Source organism: Nycticebus coucang, chromosome 1, assembly GCF_027406575.1.
Source record: "Nycticebus coucang isolate mNycCou1 chromosome 1, mNycCou1.pri, whole genome shotgun sequence".
Lineage (NCBI taxonomy): Eukaryota > Metazoa > Chordata > Mammalia > Primates > Lorisidae > Nycticebus > Nycticebus coucang.
In genome coordinates this window covers 96,282,983-96,301,180 of record NC_069780.1, presented here as the reverse complement: position 1 = coordinate 96,301,180, position 18,198 = coordinate 96,282,983, and the positions used below count along the sequence as shown (strand labels likewise).

The following is an 18,198-nucleotide window of genomic DNA, read 5'->3' as shown; positions in this document are numbered from 1 at the left end:
ACCCTCTGACATTTGTGAATTGTAACCCTACAGAATTGATAAAGGAAAAGCTAAGAAACATTAATCTAAAAATTTAAGTGGACAAAAATAAATGTAGCAGCTGTCAAAGGGGCTAAACACTTTTGATATGCACATACAGATGCAGAGAATCACACACACTAACATACATATATGTTCAAAAAGGATGCCCCACCTTTACTTACTATACATTTTGGGGTTTTTGAGACAGGGTCTTGATACGTCACCCAGGCTACTCTCAAATTCCTGGGCTCAAGTGATCCTCTCATCTCAGCCTCCCCACAGGCTCCAGCCACCACAGTTGGCTTTAATCATACATTTCTAATGAATTTATCTTTAGCCACAAAATAGAATTCTTTCTCAGTGTATCTGTTCCCAAACAGGAAGGTGTGCATCAATGACTGAGGAGAGGTAAAAAGTAACACATTTATTACTCAGGCAAAATCAGTACCTTAGTGAAATGGGTAATGAAAGGTACATGTATATGCACATACATTCCTCTAATGCTATGTCAAATTCACTAGTAACTTTAATAAAGTGATTTTTCTAAAAGCACAGCATATAATACCATTAAGGGAAAAAACCCAAGATGCACTAAGTGCTATCTCTTTTACACAGAAAGATCCTACTATCTGTGTGAAAGAGAAAAAAAATAATGTATTCTTACTTGTGTATGAGCAAAAGAAGATGCAAACATTAGCCTCTAAGTGTTTTCAAATGGAGGCTGTATTGCTGCTGAGAGACAGCAAGACCAAAAGGTCAGGATATGACTGCCACTGTACAGACAGTTGTACCTTTGCCAAGAGGAGGGCTCGCCATCCCACCAAACACTGACAAGGCAGTGCAGGGCCATGCAGGGAAGCTCCAAGGTCATTCCAGAGGCAGAAGGAATAGCAGAAAGCATGGGCAAGAGCCTTGGTGTGGTTTCCAAAAGGCTGGGTGGCAGAGTGAGCAGGCATAGGATGGGCTAGTTTGAATAATTTCAGAGAGACATAGGAACTGTCCCTAGTAGTCAGATACTTCTTTGCTCTGAGAAGACCAGAGCAAGGGGATGGGGCTTAGCCTAATAAAGGAGGCATCTGAAGAAAGAGCGCTGGTTGCTTAATTTTCATGTGAAAAGCTTCTGGGTGAGACTCTAGTCTGGAGAGAGGGGCTCATGTATGTTGTAGTATATACCAGTACCATGTTTCTTTTGATTGTTTACATGTCCTTCCCATCTGTGAGGCCACAAAGGCCAGAGCATCCAGAGATGGGAAACAGGAAAACACAGTTAATACACTAGGAAGGGAACTGAGCGTTTGGAGAGCTGTGTAAATACCCCAATGAAGATCTTTCTGTGTCTTTTGAATTTTGTAGTATGTGCCTACATTGCCTATTTAAAGCAAGAAACTCAATTTATGAGGTGTGTTTTATTTGTGCACACACCAAAAACACACATCTCCTTTGCAGTCATGGGAAGCAGAGTATGTGAGGATGACTGTTATCTTGGGGGAGGAGGATCAGGAAGAACTTGAGAAATGTCATTTAGGTATTACACAAAGGCACGATTTTGGAGACATACAAAGCTTATACTGATCTATATTTCTACAAACTCCAGAAATGTACCCAGGAAATGCTAAGTTTCTATCTAAAATAAATCTAGAATTTTAATTTTTACTCATTTAAAAATGTAAAAACCTTAGTTAAAATGATTCACAATTTAATAAATGAGGTTTTTATAATACGTACATATTTGTGGCACTTATGAAATTGAAAAAGCCTTTTCTCTCTCTGATTAAAAAGCAATAGTTGACCTTCTATAGTTCCAGTGAGGGGGTCAGATTTATGCTGTAACATAAAATCACTAAGAAACAGACTATATAAATGAAATAGTTTCATGACACTAGACATCAGGCAAAGAAAGATAATGATTCCTGAGAGACAGAAACAAACAAGGCGAGACCTATGACTTACTGCTTACTGCCTTGAGAATTTCCAGACGGTTACTCCTATGGGAAATCCAAAAAAAATGGAAGTATATGTCCAGATAAAGACTTATGCTCAGCGTTCATAGCAGCCTTACTTGCAAAGAGCCAAAAAGCGGCAACAATACAAATGTCTATCACCAGGAGAATGGATAAACAAATTATGGTATATCTACAGGAAGGACATGTAAGCAATCAAAATAAACATGGTACTGGTATATATTACAACATACACGAGTCTCAAAATAAATGTATAAGAAACCATGCCAGAAAAAAAATGGTATATGCCCTAAGTACACTAATATAAAATTCTAAGAAACGCAAACTATTGTTTAGTGATAGAAAGTGGCTGCCTAGGGATGAGGGCAGGAAGGAGGAGGGGACAGGGAATAGAAAGAAGCATGAGGAAACTCTGGGGAATGATGAAGATGTTCATTGCCTGACTGTAGTGGTGGTTTCTCAGGTTTATAAGACATGGCAAAGTTTATTTGTTGTTTTTAAGTATGTGCTATTTATCATATGTCAATTATACCTCAAATAAGCTTTTTTTTTCTTTTTTTATAGAAAAAAGTCTCATTTTATCACCCTCAGTAGAGTGCTGACGCATCACAGCTCACAGCAACCTCCAACTCCTGGGCTTAGGCGAGTCTCTTGCCTCAGCCTCCCAAGTAGCTGGGACTATAGGCGCCCGCTATAACACCTGGCTACTTTTTGTTGCAGTTGGGCCAGGGCCGGGTTCAAACCCTTCACCCACTCAGTGGCCCTACCCACTGAGCCCCAGGCACCACTCTCACATAAGCTTTTTAAAAGTAAAAAGCAATCTGTCCTCCCTCCCCATGCCCAGTGAAAGGAAAGTACTAATAAAATGTTAACATGTGATCCTGGCAAGAGGAAGAAATGCCATGCAACAGTGGAATGAACACGGGCCCTGGAGTCAAAAGGTCCACAATTAAAAGCCCAGTTTAGCCACTGTCTTGTGCACCTAAAATTCAGGTTCAATATTATATGCTGCTCCAACATCTGGTAAAATCAAGAATGCCTCAAATGATCCAGTCTACAAGTTCTCCTCCCTGCTCTGCTTTTGCAAACAGGGTCCATAGCTAAACAATTCTCCTTACCAAGGTGGTCAGGTGCAGTTCCTGTTTATTCTTAAGCTATAGGTTTCAGTTCTGTGGCAACTTGGGGCATTACTCAAACGAGCTGATCACATCCTTCCATGGAAAGCAGAGGATAACTCAGCTTCTTGGTACTACAAAGCCTGCCTCTCACAGGTCTAGGCTGTTCACTCAGTTCCCAAGCATAATTTCCTGTGACCCTGCATGGTAGGCAGTGTTCTCCTTTGCTTCAGCTGTATGTGTAACTAGCAAACTGCTGTCAATCTCCTCTAACAAGTGCCAGGTATTACATTCAGCCATTTCCGAAAACCTGAGAGGAATCCTTCTCTCATCAAAGGTCTAAAGAAAATGTGATCAGAACAATCACTTACTGGATCCATGAATCAGATCTCATGCCAAGTAATGTAACTTTTATCTCCAAGCTTTTCGTTCTGTAAACTAGAATTAACAATATTTACTCTGCACGTTACTGTAAGTATTGTCTCTTGCAGTTATTATTTGTGTACATTCTGTCTAGTAGTGTAGTGCTGAACTCATGATTGATTCTAATATAATGGAATCCTTATCCCATCACTGGCCCCCATTACCATGACTATTACTATTGATTAAAAATTTATAAAGTTAAAATAACAGAATGTGAAACAGTAAGTGGGGATATAAATGACAAACTGGCCAAATTTGGTTTGAAAAGTAATTTTGCTTATTTACTAGAAATAACTAAATTCTGGCCACCACAAAAACTATAAGGAGAATTTATAAAAGTTGTGGGAAAATAATGTAAGTAGACATAAAACCAATACTGTGTGCAAGATAGTGAATACTTGGTTGAACTGTACTTTGAACCCAGAAAACTGAATATGCAAATGATGCCGTAATTTATAGCAATAAAGGCTTTTTAATAAGCTAACATTCTGTGTTCAAGTGCTTTACTTTTAAGTAAGCACTTGAAAGTAAAATTGAAATGAAAAAAATGAAAGCAATGAAAAAAATTGGTTGCTTCAGATAAGAGACAAGGGGAAAAAAATGGAGCTAATAAAACTTCACTGTGGGGAAAAAAAAAAAGTAAAAAGCAATACTTGGTTTGTAACAAAAACTTGAAAAATACCACACAAACAGATAAGAGAATGAAGATTGTGGTCCTTTCTAAAGCACCCACATGCCTAAAAATAACATTTCAAAATTATCTGCCAATTGTAAGATGCATACCATTCCTCAAAATTCAAAGCAATTAACTTAGTAACTGAACAAAGATGCTTTTCCAGGGTGGTGTCAGTTCCCTGAGGTTACTTGTGAATAAGGAAAACTGAGAAGCTTACACTAGTCCCTTTTGTTCAGGACTCCCCATCCCCTCTGGCCTTGACATACCATGAAATCATGATGCTTTGATTTGCAGGAGCTGTGCAGTGAGGCACCAATCGGACATTCTGTCTCCAGTCTCTCTCCCACTTTGAGGGATTGTACCATTTATGATAAAGGAAGCAAATTCACACTAACTGATATTGGATACTGTCAACCAAAAATGTTATAAAAATTTACAATGTCAGCCCAGCACAGTGGCTCACATCTATGACCCTGCACTCAGGGAGACTGAGGTGAGGGAATTGTTGAGCTCAGGAGTTAAAGACCAGCCTGAGCAAGAGTAAGACCCTGTCTCTACTAAAAATAGAAAAATTAGCTGGGTGTTGTGGTGGGCACCTATAGTTCCATCTACTTGGAGGCTGAGACAGGAAGACTGCTCAAGACCAAAAGTCTGAGGTTGCTGTTAACTATGATGCCACAGCACTCTACCTTGGATGACAGAGTGAGACACTGTCTCAAAAAATAAATAAGTAAATAAAATGTACAGAGTCAACAAAAGTATATGAATAAAAATGAATGCAATCCTCTGCTTCTACACCCTAAAAAAACATCCACCACCACCCTACTTAAGAAATGGCTGAGATATAAAAGACAGCTCCTAGCATCATAATTAGCACAAACACTTTGATTAGAAGATAAAAAGCCTTCAAAAGAGTTCATTTAAACTTGTTATTTAGAGTCCAAATTTCATTAGATTACTGAACTCAGTCCTAGGAAGGATTTTGTTTTCTAAAAATATTTTATCATATTTTGAAGGAAAAAGAAAAAGGTATTTAGGAGATAACTTTTAATGAGGTCATCTGATTTAAGTGTATATAGAATATTCCAAGGGATTATATGCAAACTCTAGAAAATAGGTTATTATTTATTAAATGATAAAGACTATCTTTAACACTTATTCTGTTGTTCAAGGTTTTCTGCATTTCCCATACACTCATCTAACTTATTCCTTGTCTCAAATTCTCACCACGTCTTCAAACTGTCCCCAAATATGACCAACATCCCCACCTCTTCTCCATCAATCTTATTTTTACTACTCCAAAATCAGCCCAATAACTTTTCCCAAAGGCCTTTTTTTCCTTACTACACCCCCAACCCCGTCTGTCTGCTCCCATTCTTTGAGGACACATTTATCAGAGCCTGTGCCACACTGTGCTATACACACCTGTTTCTCTTTGCTATTTCACATTTTTCTTTTTTTGTGAGACAGAGTCTCACTACGTTGCCCTTGGTACAGGGCTGTGGCGTCACAGCTCACAGCAACCTTTAAGCTCTTGGGCTTAAGCAATTCCCTTGCCTCAGCCTCCCAAGTAGCTGGGACAACAGGTGCCCACCACAACGCCTGGCTAGCTTTTGGTTATAGTTGTCATAGTTGTTCGGCAGGCCCTAGACTGGGTTTGAACCTCACAGATCTGGTATATGTGGCTGGTGCCCTAGCTGCTGAGCTAACAGGCGCCAAGCCTGCTATTTCACTTTCGTAGACTACAAATTTTCAAAGCCTTTCTTTTTTTTTTTTTTAGAGACAAGAGTTTAACTTTGTTGCTCTTGGTAGAGTGCTATGGTGTCACAGCTCACAGCAACCTCCAGCTCTTAGGCTTAGGTGATTCTCTTGTCTCAGCCTCCTGAGTCACTGTGACTACAGGCACCCGCCACAATGCCCAGCTGTTTTTTAATTGAAGTTTGGCTGAGGCCAGGTTTGAACCCACCACCCTCGGTATATGCGGCTAGCGCCCTACTCACTGAGCCACAGGTGCCGCCCTCAAAGCCTCTCTTAAGGTGCTGTATTTGGAATAGAAGTTCAGTAAATAGAGTTGTGTGCCACATAAGAATACTTTGGACAAAGACAGACTTCGTAAGATTATGTATGACACTGTATTTTTGTTATGCCTTTTCTATATTTAGATACACAAATACTTACCCATGTGTTCCAACTGCCTATGGTATTCAGTACAGCATGTGCAGTGCAGGCTTGTGGCCCAGGAGGCACACCATGTGGTTTGTATAAGCACACTCTTATTGTATTCGCATAGCAATGAAATCAACAAATGACCCACATCCCAGAATGTATCCTTGGTTAAGCAACACAAGACTGTATTGATACACCAATAAATACTTTGATGACTAATTTATGTTTTCTCTAGTCTACTGGGCATTTACGATAATTACCAGGGTCTCAAATTGATCTTTGCCACTCAGAACAGACCCACTTTATTCTATTAAGTTTTGTTTATTCAAAGATAAACAAATGCACAAAACATCAATTTACTAAAATCTTGATTGTCATATATACATTTACAGAGCAACTGTAACACTACAAGTGGAAGAGGCTATGGCAGTTTCCCATAAATGACTCTGGTGCTCTGCACCTGGCATACATACCCCTCAACAGGAGTGCAAAAGCACTTATCCTGAACCACACACAACCTAAGGACTTGAGGCCAGTTTTCCCCAAGATCCCAGAGGTAAAACCCCACTACAGCTCAGATCAGATCTCTTCATTTCCAGCCCAGTGATTTTTTCACTCAGCCATGAATTATCAAGTGACATGATTTATTTAGGGTCTCCAGGTGGCGCCTTCACACCAAGTCCCCCACAGTGCTAACCTACCTGGTAAACCAAGTCTGTTTTTTAAGTTGTGAGGAAGAGGTGGCATGTATTCTGTGGGCTCTGAGTATCATGCCCAGTTTTCCTGTTTTGTTGGGAGAACAGAATCATCTAGAAACATACCTTGTAAAGCTATTATGTACTACATATTTTAATAATGCCCATGCAAGACCAGGCACGGTGGCTCATGCCTGTAATCCCAGCAGTCAGGGAGGCCGAGGTGGGTGGATTGCTCGAGCTCATGAGTTCAAGACTGAGTTCAAGAGTTCACTCTTCTGAGTAAGAGTGAGACTCCTGTCTCCAAAAATAGCCAGCGGTATGGTGGGCACCTGTAGTTCCGGCTTTGAGGCAAGAGAATTGCTTGAGCCCAAGAATTTGAGGTTGCTGTGAGCTGTGATGCCACAGGACTCTACCAAAGGCTGCAAGGTGAGACTGTCTCAAACAAGCAAAAAAATGCCCATACTAAAATATGGTTATTTCCTATCTTTAGAGACTTTAGGTGATTTGTGGAATGATCAGAGTTTTTATTAATACTAACCACTCAGTTTATAACATATTTTACAACAAATATTCCGAGTACTAACTACAGTTATTTTCCACTGTCATCTGCCTTCAACTCAAAGAACACTTCTTTGGACATCCTAGTGAATTTTTTCCTAATATCCCTCCAGTGAGGCCTGTGCTTTCTAGCAGCCTCGGACCTCGCTGTGGGTTCCTGGAGGGGATTTATTGCTAGAGACAAGGAAGAGTGTGGAAGTCCCTGCAGACATCTTTTCTAAAAGCTGTCAGAACACAGAGATTTAAAATGGAGTGGCAATGCCCAGTCACATTTCTACAATAAGACGTACACCAGAGCCCTGATGGCATCACTTCAACAGCCTTAGGGGAAACCACAATTCCAATCTATGTAACTTCCTTTAAGTTCCTTTCTCCTCCTTCTCAAATATATATTATGCCCAGACTTACACTATTTGCTCAGATGTTCAAAAGGACATTTATTGCTTATCCCACTATCTGTTCAGAGGACTTAATCTAATCTAAAAGAAAAGACAGAAGGCATAAGAAAAACAAAAACATTTTTTAAGTCTAATTCATCCACAAATACTAAACCCAGATGTAATTAATACGTAACAATATTATGTTCTTGAATTACTACCTGCGATATTATGACAAATACATCAGGTTTTTAACCATGGTTCTTGGCTCATCACTCCTATAACCCTTGTTAGTCTTTTGTTACAATGCTGGGCACTTTAGGTCTCAGAAGCAGGCCTCAGAGGAAACAGAATCTCTCTCTGACCCTTTCCTGCCCTCCTCTCACTTGTCTGCAGCAGGACTCTAATGTGACTGTGGGTCATAAGACACTCATTCCAGAGGGTCCTATCCCATACCCTGGAGGAAGGAGGCTGCATGGAGAGTCCAAGAAGCATCTGGAAAGACAGGACTTGTGGGTTTCCCTACTCAGTCCATCAGATTCAGACCATGCCCTTTTTGTCCAATCACCTTTCTACGTGGTTGTTGATCATGTCCACACAATGAAGTCTCCATAAAAGGCCCAAGAAGATGGGGTTGGAGCTTGTGGGACAGGCGAACACCCGAAGGTCCTAGAGGATGAGTGAGAGCTCATCCATGTGGTGCACCTCAACTCCTCAGGGACAGAAACTCCTGGTCTAGGGACCCTCATCCTGATTACCTGTCCATCCGCCTGTTTGTTTGTACCCTCTAAAATACCCTTTGTAGTAAATCAGTAAACTAAGGTGTTTCCCTGAGTTCTGGGAGCTATCTGACCCCAAGAGGAGTCCTGGGAAACTCAACTGGGAACTGGTCATAAGTTCTGGAGGCCCAGACTTGCTAATGGTGTCTGACAGTGGGGGGACAGCCTTGTGGGATGGAGCCTCAGCCTGTGGGATCTAAGGGGATCTGCAGGTAGGTAGGAACAGAACTGAACTAAACTGGGGCAGCTCCTGTGGCTCAAAGGGGTAGGGTGCCGGCCCCATATGCCAGAGGTGGCGGGTTCAAACCCAGCACTGGCCAAAAACTGCAAAAAAAAAAAAAAAGAGAAAGAGAGAGAGAATTGAACTGAACTGGAGAATACCCAGCTTGTGTCTGCAGCTTGATGTATGGGGCAAACCTTCACATTTGGTCACAGAAATCTTCTCTGTTGATTTTTGTGGTTTGCGAGGAAAATAGGAAAAAGCTCTTTTGAGTTGTTTTATTCCCTCACATTCACACCACCTAGAGGCTTTTACTTCTAGATTTCTCTCTCTGTCTCAAGGTCTGTGACCACCACCAGAAAAGCATACTGTATGGATCTAAAATCCTCCTCCCAAGTTCTTATAAACTTCTTTCTTATTTTGTATCTCACAATGATGTCTTCTAATTTTTTAGCTCTCTTTTACTTTATTTCACAAAAAAGGCGGGTGAACCTAGTTAACACTTGTACAGTAAAAAGAAGGTACCACCACACAGCTAGAACAAGTCATTCATTAATCGTTTACAGAAGCTGTTCTGAGTTCTTCATGTTCTTATCTTAATTTCACCCCTTTTTCTGGGGCCCAGGGTCCTGCACTCTACCCCTAAAGCATCCATCCAAAAGAGAAACTCTCAGCTCCTATAAACATCTCCCCTATATAAATGTGTTTTAAGGCTCAGTCTTAATAATCAATTATCAGTTTTCTAAGAATCCAACACCCCTCTTGTCTCCATCAGAGGAACACATCAGACTCTGCCCAAAGGAGAGTAATCATCTTAAAGAGAAAAATATATGCTAACACATTCAAAATAAACCTTAAACTTGTTTACTTTTAACAATCAAGAAAAACAGTCTCTGTAAATGGCAGGTTGAAATAAGCTGACAAAAGGCTTCGTAAAAACAACATTCTAACATCCTTTTCAAGACACAAAATATTACATATATTACATATAAACATGACCTCTATCTTTCTATAGGCATTTGCTACATATATCTTAAACTCAAGCTTCTTGCCACCTTAAGAATTGCTTCCTTTTAAATTCAATAAAAAAATAGGAAATAAGGATGGCACAAAGAAGCAGAGGCTGCTTCCTTACTTTTGTTTTTTGTGTATTATTTCTGACTTATCAAATAGACATCCTGATAATTAAATAGACCATACCACAGAATAAGGAAAAACATAATAAACAAAAGATATGATATGATATCATATCATATCTAAATAAATCTCCCTCTTCAGAATTTTCCAGGTAATTATAGATTCTACTGACAATTATTGAGTAACTATATAACATCTTTGTTTAGGGCCAGTAATCTATTTGATAAGCAGTTTTACTTTCCTACAAACATACTGTCCGCTCAATGTCAGATGGTGGCTCAAACTTTAACTCTGATCAATAAATCAAAGTGTACTATAGTCTACATGTGAACTTTTCATAGCATAAATGAGGGAAAGTTATTACTAAAGAAAATGATGGCTACATTAAACATCGCTTTTTGGTGACATCATACGTGAACTAAGAAAAAAATGAACGGTCAAATGATAAAAAGCAAAGATTATTAGTTTATAAGGATTTTGGGAGAGGACTTTGGGGTCATAGAGCTATCTTCTTGGAAGCAGAGGGTCACAGACATAGAAAGAAGAAAAAAGGAGGAGGAGAAGGAGAGGAAGTACCACTTTAGAAAGTAACCACTCCCAAAGTGGAAACTATTTAGTCCCTATGCCCTAACACCTGCAGATACAGCTCTGCTTGATAGGAAAATTTTTAAACAATGCTAAAAAACAACTGAGTTAGGAAATAAACTCATTTGATATTCTTTACAAAAAGCTGAGTTAAGAAACTTCAAATTCTTAGCAGAAGTAGAATTTGCTATTAAGTTTTAAGATATCTCTAATTTAGGAGCTATCACTAAAATAACAGTATTTGGTTTCAACCTGAACGTGGAATTCTACTGATGAGTAAAATAAAAAAATAGCTTTATAAAAGCAAATTCAAGGGGTAAAAAAAAAAACACACTTGGATTCAATTTTTTTCTGAAAATAAAGACTTGTTTGGAGTAACTCAAAAGAAAAATAGTTTATCAAAACAGTAAAGTATACAATGGACAAATGCTAATTCTTAACTTTTCTCATAGGGTATTAAGGCATGAACATTTCATATAATAGTATTAACACATACCTGTTTTCGGATGTATTGAAAAGAATCCCTGTGGATTTCCACTTGTAATTTTGTACATCAGTTTGTCATTAGAGCTGGAATCTGGATCAAATGCCTTGATTTGGACCACAGACACATCCTTGGGAGAATTTTCCATTACTTCTGGATAATAAACAGGCTCTGACGTCTGTGGCGCGTTGTCATTGACATCTTCGACCTCTATGTAGACCTCTATAAATGATGAAAGGGGCACAACACCCTGATCAGCTGCGTAGACTGTTAGCCAATAATGGGAGGTTGATTCCCTGTCCAGTCGATCACAGGTCTCTATGACACCTAGACAGAAAAAAAAGAAGAAAACGTCAAGCAGAATGTCAGCAACAACAGTACAAACTGCCACTCCAAGAAAGTGCCAGTCTGATAGTAACTCTGACTTATCAAGGGCTTATGTGTCACTACCTAGTTAGGTCATTTTGAACAAGTTATCTAACCTTTCTGTGCCTCAGTTTCCCCTCGCATAAAATAGAGATAGAGTATGATAACTGTTCTTTGTGGTTGATTAATGAACAAATACTCATATACAACAACTAGAACAAGACTTGGCACAGAATAGATGCCATAAAAATATGTTATTATTAGAATTAGGTGTCAGGCACTATTTGGAGCCCTTAAAAAATATCATCTCACTGAAGTCTCAAGCCAGTGGGACAGCCACTAAGATTATCTACTTCACTTGTCAAAAGGTGACATTTATGGTTGGCTGAGATTTGATGACTTTCCAAGCAGCTTATCAGGAAGGCAGAGACAATAGCAGAACCACAGCCAGGGACCCAAATCCCTGCAGTCTAGCATCCCTGCTCTCCACACTGCACTCCTGTGACCCAGCACTGCCACTGTGGAAGGAAAGAGACCACAGCAATACTCCTCAAGATGGCTTAGTCTGTACACACATCCATTTCACAGTGGCTAAGGAAAGAGCACAGCCTTTCAAAGTCCAGAATAATAAAATGCTCACTTCTCTTCCATTTCTTTTAATCACCTCAAACAAAGGGGAAGACAACTAGTGTGCTATAAAAAATAGAAATTCTCCCATTATGCTATGAACTCCAAAAGGGTTCTAGAAGTTACATCACTCTCAAATATCAGTATCCCTAGCACCTTACACACAAAACACAGTAATTATTTCTTTTCTTTTTTATTTTTTAAATTATTTTTACATATACATGTGTTTATTAGGTTTCCATTTTTTGCCTTCACAAAATTAAAGAAGCTTAAAATTTAATAACAATAACAATGTTTAAGATAAGGACTGGAAACAAAAACCTTGTAAAGAACGAACGAACATAAATACATTCAGAGAAGAAATCAGAGAATTGCTGCATCTAAATACTAAGCAACAATGATAATAATAATAATGCAAAGAAAGTAACATTCACATTGTCAAATAAGAGTATGTCTATTATAGAATGCTTTAACTGAGGTTCAGTATGGAGTCATCAGTTAACAACTTCTTTTTCTTTTAAGTCTCAAAAAAAAATAGACAACTAATGTCTATAAATAAAAGTAAAAGATAATTTCAAAAAACAGATCATGTCAAATCTTATAGACAATAGAAAAAAAGAAATGCTTCAAAATCCTTCTACTTAATCTGGGTACACCTGATATTAAATCTTTTCTTTTTTTTTTTTTGCAGTTTTTGGCTGGGGCCAGGTTTGAACCTGCTGGTATGTGGGGCCAGCACCCTACTCCTTTGAGCCAAAGGTGCCGCCCCAGAAATTATTTCTTAAAATAGATGAATGAAATGCAAAAATATATTAACTGACATTGGTATAGAAAAGTCTTTAACTGGAAACCAAAATAGGACACATTTCTTATTAAGTTAACTAACAATAAATGAAATTATGATTATACAGAAAAGGGTTAAATTACCAAGGGTGTCCAACCTGTGGGCCCTAGGGCTGTATGCTAGTTTTGTGAAGACTCTTTTTGCTCATCCATGCTCTGCAATGAAACTGGTTTTTCTCAATCAAAAATAAATCTGTAATTCATATTATTGATCAATACTTAAATTCAAATATTTGCTTTTTTGAAATTGTTACTATCAGAAAAACTCACTTGAGTGAAAGACAATCATATCAAATACTCCCCTAAATGCTTGTATCTTAAAGATGGAAAATGTGATCAAATAACAAAATATGAAATAAATGATCATAAAATGTTTGTTCCTATTCAGAAGCATTATAATTGTTTATCACTGCATCATTTATTCTCACTGAATTAATGGATCTAAAATACAACTTCTAGAAATAAAAGAATAAAACCCAGAACTATTATAAATAAAAAGAAGCTAGACGAGATGCAGTGGCTCACACCCGTAATCCCAGTACTCCGGGAGGCTGAGGTGGGTAGATCACTTGAGCCCCGCCTGAGCAAGAGTGAGACTCTGTCTCTACTAGAAATAAAAAAATTAGCCAGGTGTGGTGGTGGTGGTGTCTATAGTCCCAGCTACTCAGGAGGCTGAGGCAGGAGGATCATTTAAGCCCAGGAGTTTGAGGTTGCTGTGAGCTATGACACCACTGCACTCTTCCTAGGGTGACAGAGTAAGACTGTCTCAAAAAAAAAAAAAAAAATTAATTAATTAAAAGTAAATAAAAAGAAGTTAACGGTTTCTTTACACAGCAGAAAATAAACTCAAACATGTTTCCGTTTTTCTCTGACCCAAACATAATCTATGCATACTCAAACCACTTGCTAAATTAGTAAAACTGTTATCTATTTCTCTAATTCCATCACACTCATCCACTGACACAAAGGAAGTCAGGGGATAACAGCACGTTCTTGTTAAAAATATTACATATTAACAAAACAAATGTATGTATGCTCCTTGGTGTTTCACAACTTCATTAAAATGCAATAAAATTTGTTTGACAGGTGAAGTATAAATAGAAAATTTCAAGAGGACAGGTAATCCCCACATAATACATGCTGCTCTCCATTGTTCAAAAACACGTGCCTCTAAATGCGATATACAGGCATTTAAAGACAATTTGCTCAGTGTTTACTACATGCCGGGCACTGTGATAAGTGTCTTACATGCTTTATCACATTAAATATTTACATCCAACCTGCCCACATATATGGTGTTCTCATCTCCATTCACTGATGAAAAACTCAAATTTAGAGAGATCACAAGCTTTATCTGGATCATAGTAAATGGCAGAACTAGAAATAGATGCCTCAAATCTCTGTCTTCAGTGCCAGCAAAATTCCTTTTCAGTCCTATAGTTGGTATGACAAAAGTGGAGTACACAAAACGTAATGTGATACCTCAGAAAAGACAAGTCAAACTTTGCATTCCACTCATTTGTTTCAAATTTATCTGCACACAATAGCTTTGTCTACTTTAAAGGTAAAAGGGGAAGAACTATAAAATGGAAACATATTGTGGGGTTTACAATCACAGATAAAAGTAGCTATCATGGAGTTTGCATCATGTTCTGTAAGTGCACTGTGTCCTCGAGACCACAGTACACAGCTGTCAGATGTATTCTGTTGGGCACTGCCCTCTCTGCCTATCACCCAGGAACCCAGGCAGAACTACATTGTCCTCTACCTGCTGACCCCAAGCCAGTGAGAAGGGAAGTTTCAGCATCCTGGTAATCTCTGGATATCAGCTACCGTGAAAAGTGAGAAAACAAAGTGGCTCTATTTAAATATGGAAGAAAATTGGGATTGAATTAACAATTACAATAGTAAATATTAATGTGTAAAATGCCCAACATTCTTAGTTTATTAAGCCATAAACTGTGTACTTTTAAAATACCATACAGTGACTGCTAAGAGATTTATGTTTTAATGTATTTTAATTATTATACCCTTATAAAAGAAAAAAATTAATGATTATAGACAACTATAAAATAACGGGAATTTCAACTGTGAAGGAGAAAGGAGCAAGTATTAAACAACCTCTTCTAATCCAAATCGTCAAATTCATAAGATCTTTAACTAGAGTTTACTGTCCTCTAATCACCTCACTGGATCATTTAAAAAACAAAGATCAATCAAGAAATTTGCTCAGGCCTTGGAGTGGTGAAGAGACATGGGCTTGATTAGCAGTAAGTAGTGGAATCCAGATGCAGACAGTCTGAGGGTGACTGAGAGCTCCAGACAGAGCTCAGGGTTTTCCCTAGCAGGCTATGCTGTCCTGTCACCCACTACCAGGGTATAGTACCTAAATGCTATTCTATTAACTGCAGAAAACTGTCATATACACATAAAGTTGTCTTCTCAGCTGCAAGGTATGTCTCCTAAAGACTCCCCAGCAGAAACTTCTAAGGTGGGCATATCGCACTAGCTTGAGGTCACAGGTCAGAGCCTCAAGCTTCCTATCTTGAATCTGGGGCAAGAAGAAGGTCCAGGAAAGGCTAGGTAAGTGTCCCTATAATCTTCAAAGAAAGACACAGTCTCCACGTAGCCTTAGTCATATTAGAATCAAGAACTAGACTTTGAACCCCTTAGAAATCCTACACCCTTTTTGTTAAAGAAAGCTGAGATAATGTGTCCAATTTTAGGAAGCTAAAGAGGTAGAGTTTAGCATCTAGAGCGAGGTACCTCCTTAATTAGGGGTCATGAGGATGGAAGCTGTCCCTCAAAGGAGTCCTGGCTTCTGAGGTGGCTGATACACCAGCTACCTGCAAGTCTGACCAGAAGCAGCATTTACTCTTTAAGTCACTGAGTCCTTATTCCTACACATTAGCATCCTTCTTTTTACCATCTAAAGCCACCACTGGCATTTATGGATCACAGATTGATATCTGTAATTTTAGCAGTTACCTAAATCCAATAAAGACAGATTTTCAAATTTCCATTCAGAACACTTCTGATTAGTAACTTTAACAGGAGAAAAATAAATAAATAAGTAAAACTAAAAACTCTTAGCCATCACTTGATGTGAATCAAACAACTATGTTCCTTCTCAAAACTCTATCCCCATCCAGAAATGTCTATCAATCAAGTTTCAATATTACATTTTATATAGTGGGTTATAAACTCACTCTTCTGGGAGAAAAAGTAAACTATAGTTTTTACAGACATTTTTCTTTAACATATACTCAAAACACCACCTCATCTTTTGGGTAAGTGGATGCATATATACATAGAAAAAGAGAGAGAGAGAAGGTGTGTGTGTGTGTGTGTGTGTGTGACATATGCAGTGTACACACACACATCCACGGCACGCTCTTTGCTGTGGTCCCTTCTGTCTTCACTATCTCCCCTCTCTCGGCTCCCTGCCGTCTCAGCCCTCAGCATCTCCTTTCCAGCTGTTCTTTCATGTTCAAAATGGCAACAACAGGATGCAACCACCAGGTATGAAAGCCAAGTCTGCATAGAGGGAGAGGAGGAAGCCAAGGCCTTCCCCAGAACTCCCTTTCACCTGATGAGCCAGCTGGGAGGAGCATCAAAGCCAAGAAGAGGGATGAAAGGAGAACACCACCCTCACCTGCGCCAGCAGGCTGCAACGCACAAGCAGGGAGACCAGATAGTGAGACTGCCACACTCTGATGTGTGCTTTGAGAAAACAAGTTTAGAGGAGCTCGTTCTATGTACCACTCAGAGGTGCCATGAGGAATCATCCTTTTATTTTAATGAACCATTACAGAAATACTAAACGTCTAGCTTTCCAGTCTTGAGAACACAATGAAGACATTTGCAGAAGCTGTTAATAATCTGAAAAATTTGAAGGAAGCAGGAAATCTGGAGCTATTAACTAAAAATATTTATCATTCCAAACATAGTCTCCAGGATTTCAAAACCACCACCAGATGTCACTATGGAAACTGATTTTAAATATGCATACAGTGAAGGAACTAGACTGAAGTGGGGGGAAATGATGTAATTTCTAAATGAGCTTGACCAACACAGTTGAAAATGTAGCTCACAGCAAAATTTCCTTATAGATGGATTCATTGATGTCCATATATTTAATTAAATGGGTACTGATGTTGTCTTTTCATAGTCTGATTATTCAGAGGTTTGGGGGTTGCTCAAATAGATGGTTCAAAGGTAAATAAAGGTTTCTGAGAATAACTAATAACTACCTACCATTTAGGGCTGATGTCACTGTGAAGGAATACTGTCCTTGAAGAGGAAAGGTGGGAACTACCTCCACTGACACAGGTAGAAGCAAGGTGATTTCAACACAGTAATCTTCAAGGCAGAAATAAAGTTATAGGTAGTGTGCCTGCCCAAAATGATTTAAACTTCCATGGCCAAAGAACACTTTTCTTCCTGGAATTTTCCTATTTTCTTTGCTTAACAGCCCTTGGCCCCTATCAAGTGTTAATACCAAAGCTTTCAACAAAACCTTATCATTCCAGGTTCTTCTGTGACTGCAACTCAGTAACACTTATAATCAGTAAGAACCCAGCAACACACATACCATGTCAGGTACATTTTTTAAACTTTTCATATAATTGCTTATGGCTGCAATTGTAGGAAAGCTGTTTTGATCAATCACAAGAAAAACTTAGATGTGAAATCTAATTTTTGATGATTATTTTCCTTATAGGCAACCACAGACTGCGCTTTTCTCTAATTCCATGTCCTCAGAAACCGAATGACTCTTCTGGAAGTAAATGTTTTCCCAAATATAAAAACAACATTCACTTAAAAGGAACACAGATACCATCCACACAGTAAGGACCCAATACCTGTGTTTCTGTAATTAATCTATAAATGGTTATTCAGTATTTTCTGCTAATTATGGAAAAATCAGAAGCATCAGAATGTTCATATTAAATATTAATTTGCTAAAACATTAATTCTTCCTTAAAATTAAATTTTAAAAATGGACTATAAGCTCCCTATTAGAATGTAAATTCATTAAGGGCTAATATTTCTGATCAGTTTGTTCAGGATCTGGGAAATGGTGCTTTATAAGCAGGTGTCGAAAAAGGATATTAAAAATAAGAAAAGTCTGAAGCCAGGAACAGTGGCTCATGCCTGTA

At 38.6% G+C, this 18,198-nt stretch overlaps 1 protein-coding gene across 2 annotated transcripts in view; it reads right to left on the bottom strand.

Annotated features, from left to right (window-relative positions):
* FAT1 (FAT atypical cadherin 1) overlaps nt 1-18,198 on the bottom strand; it is a 120,277-nt gene that overhangs the window by 52,825 nt on the left and 49,254 nt on the right. For both annotated transcript variants that reach the window (XM_053584053.1, XM_053584062.1), the window contains exon 3: nt 11,213-11,527. In XM_053584053.1, coding sequence (XP_053440028.1) covers nt 11,213-11,527 — 315 coding nt within the window. The remainder of the gene's footprint in view (nt 1-11,212; nt 11,528-18,198) is intronic.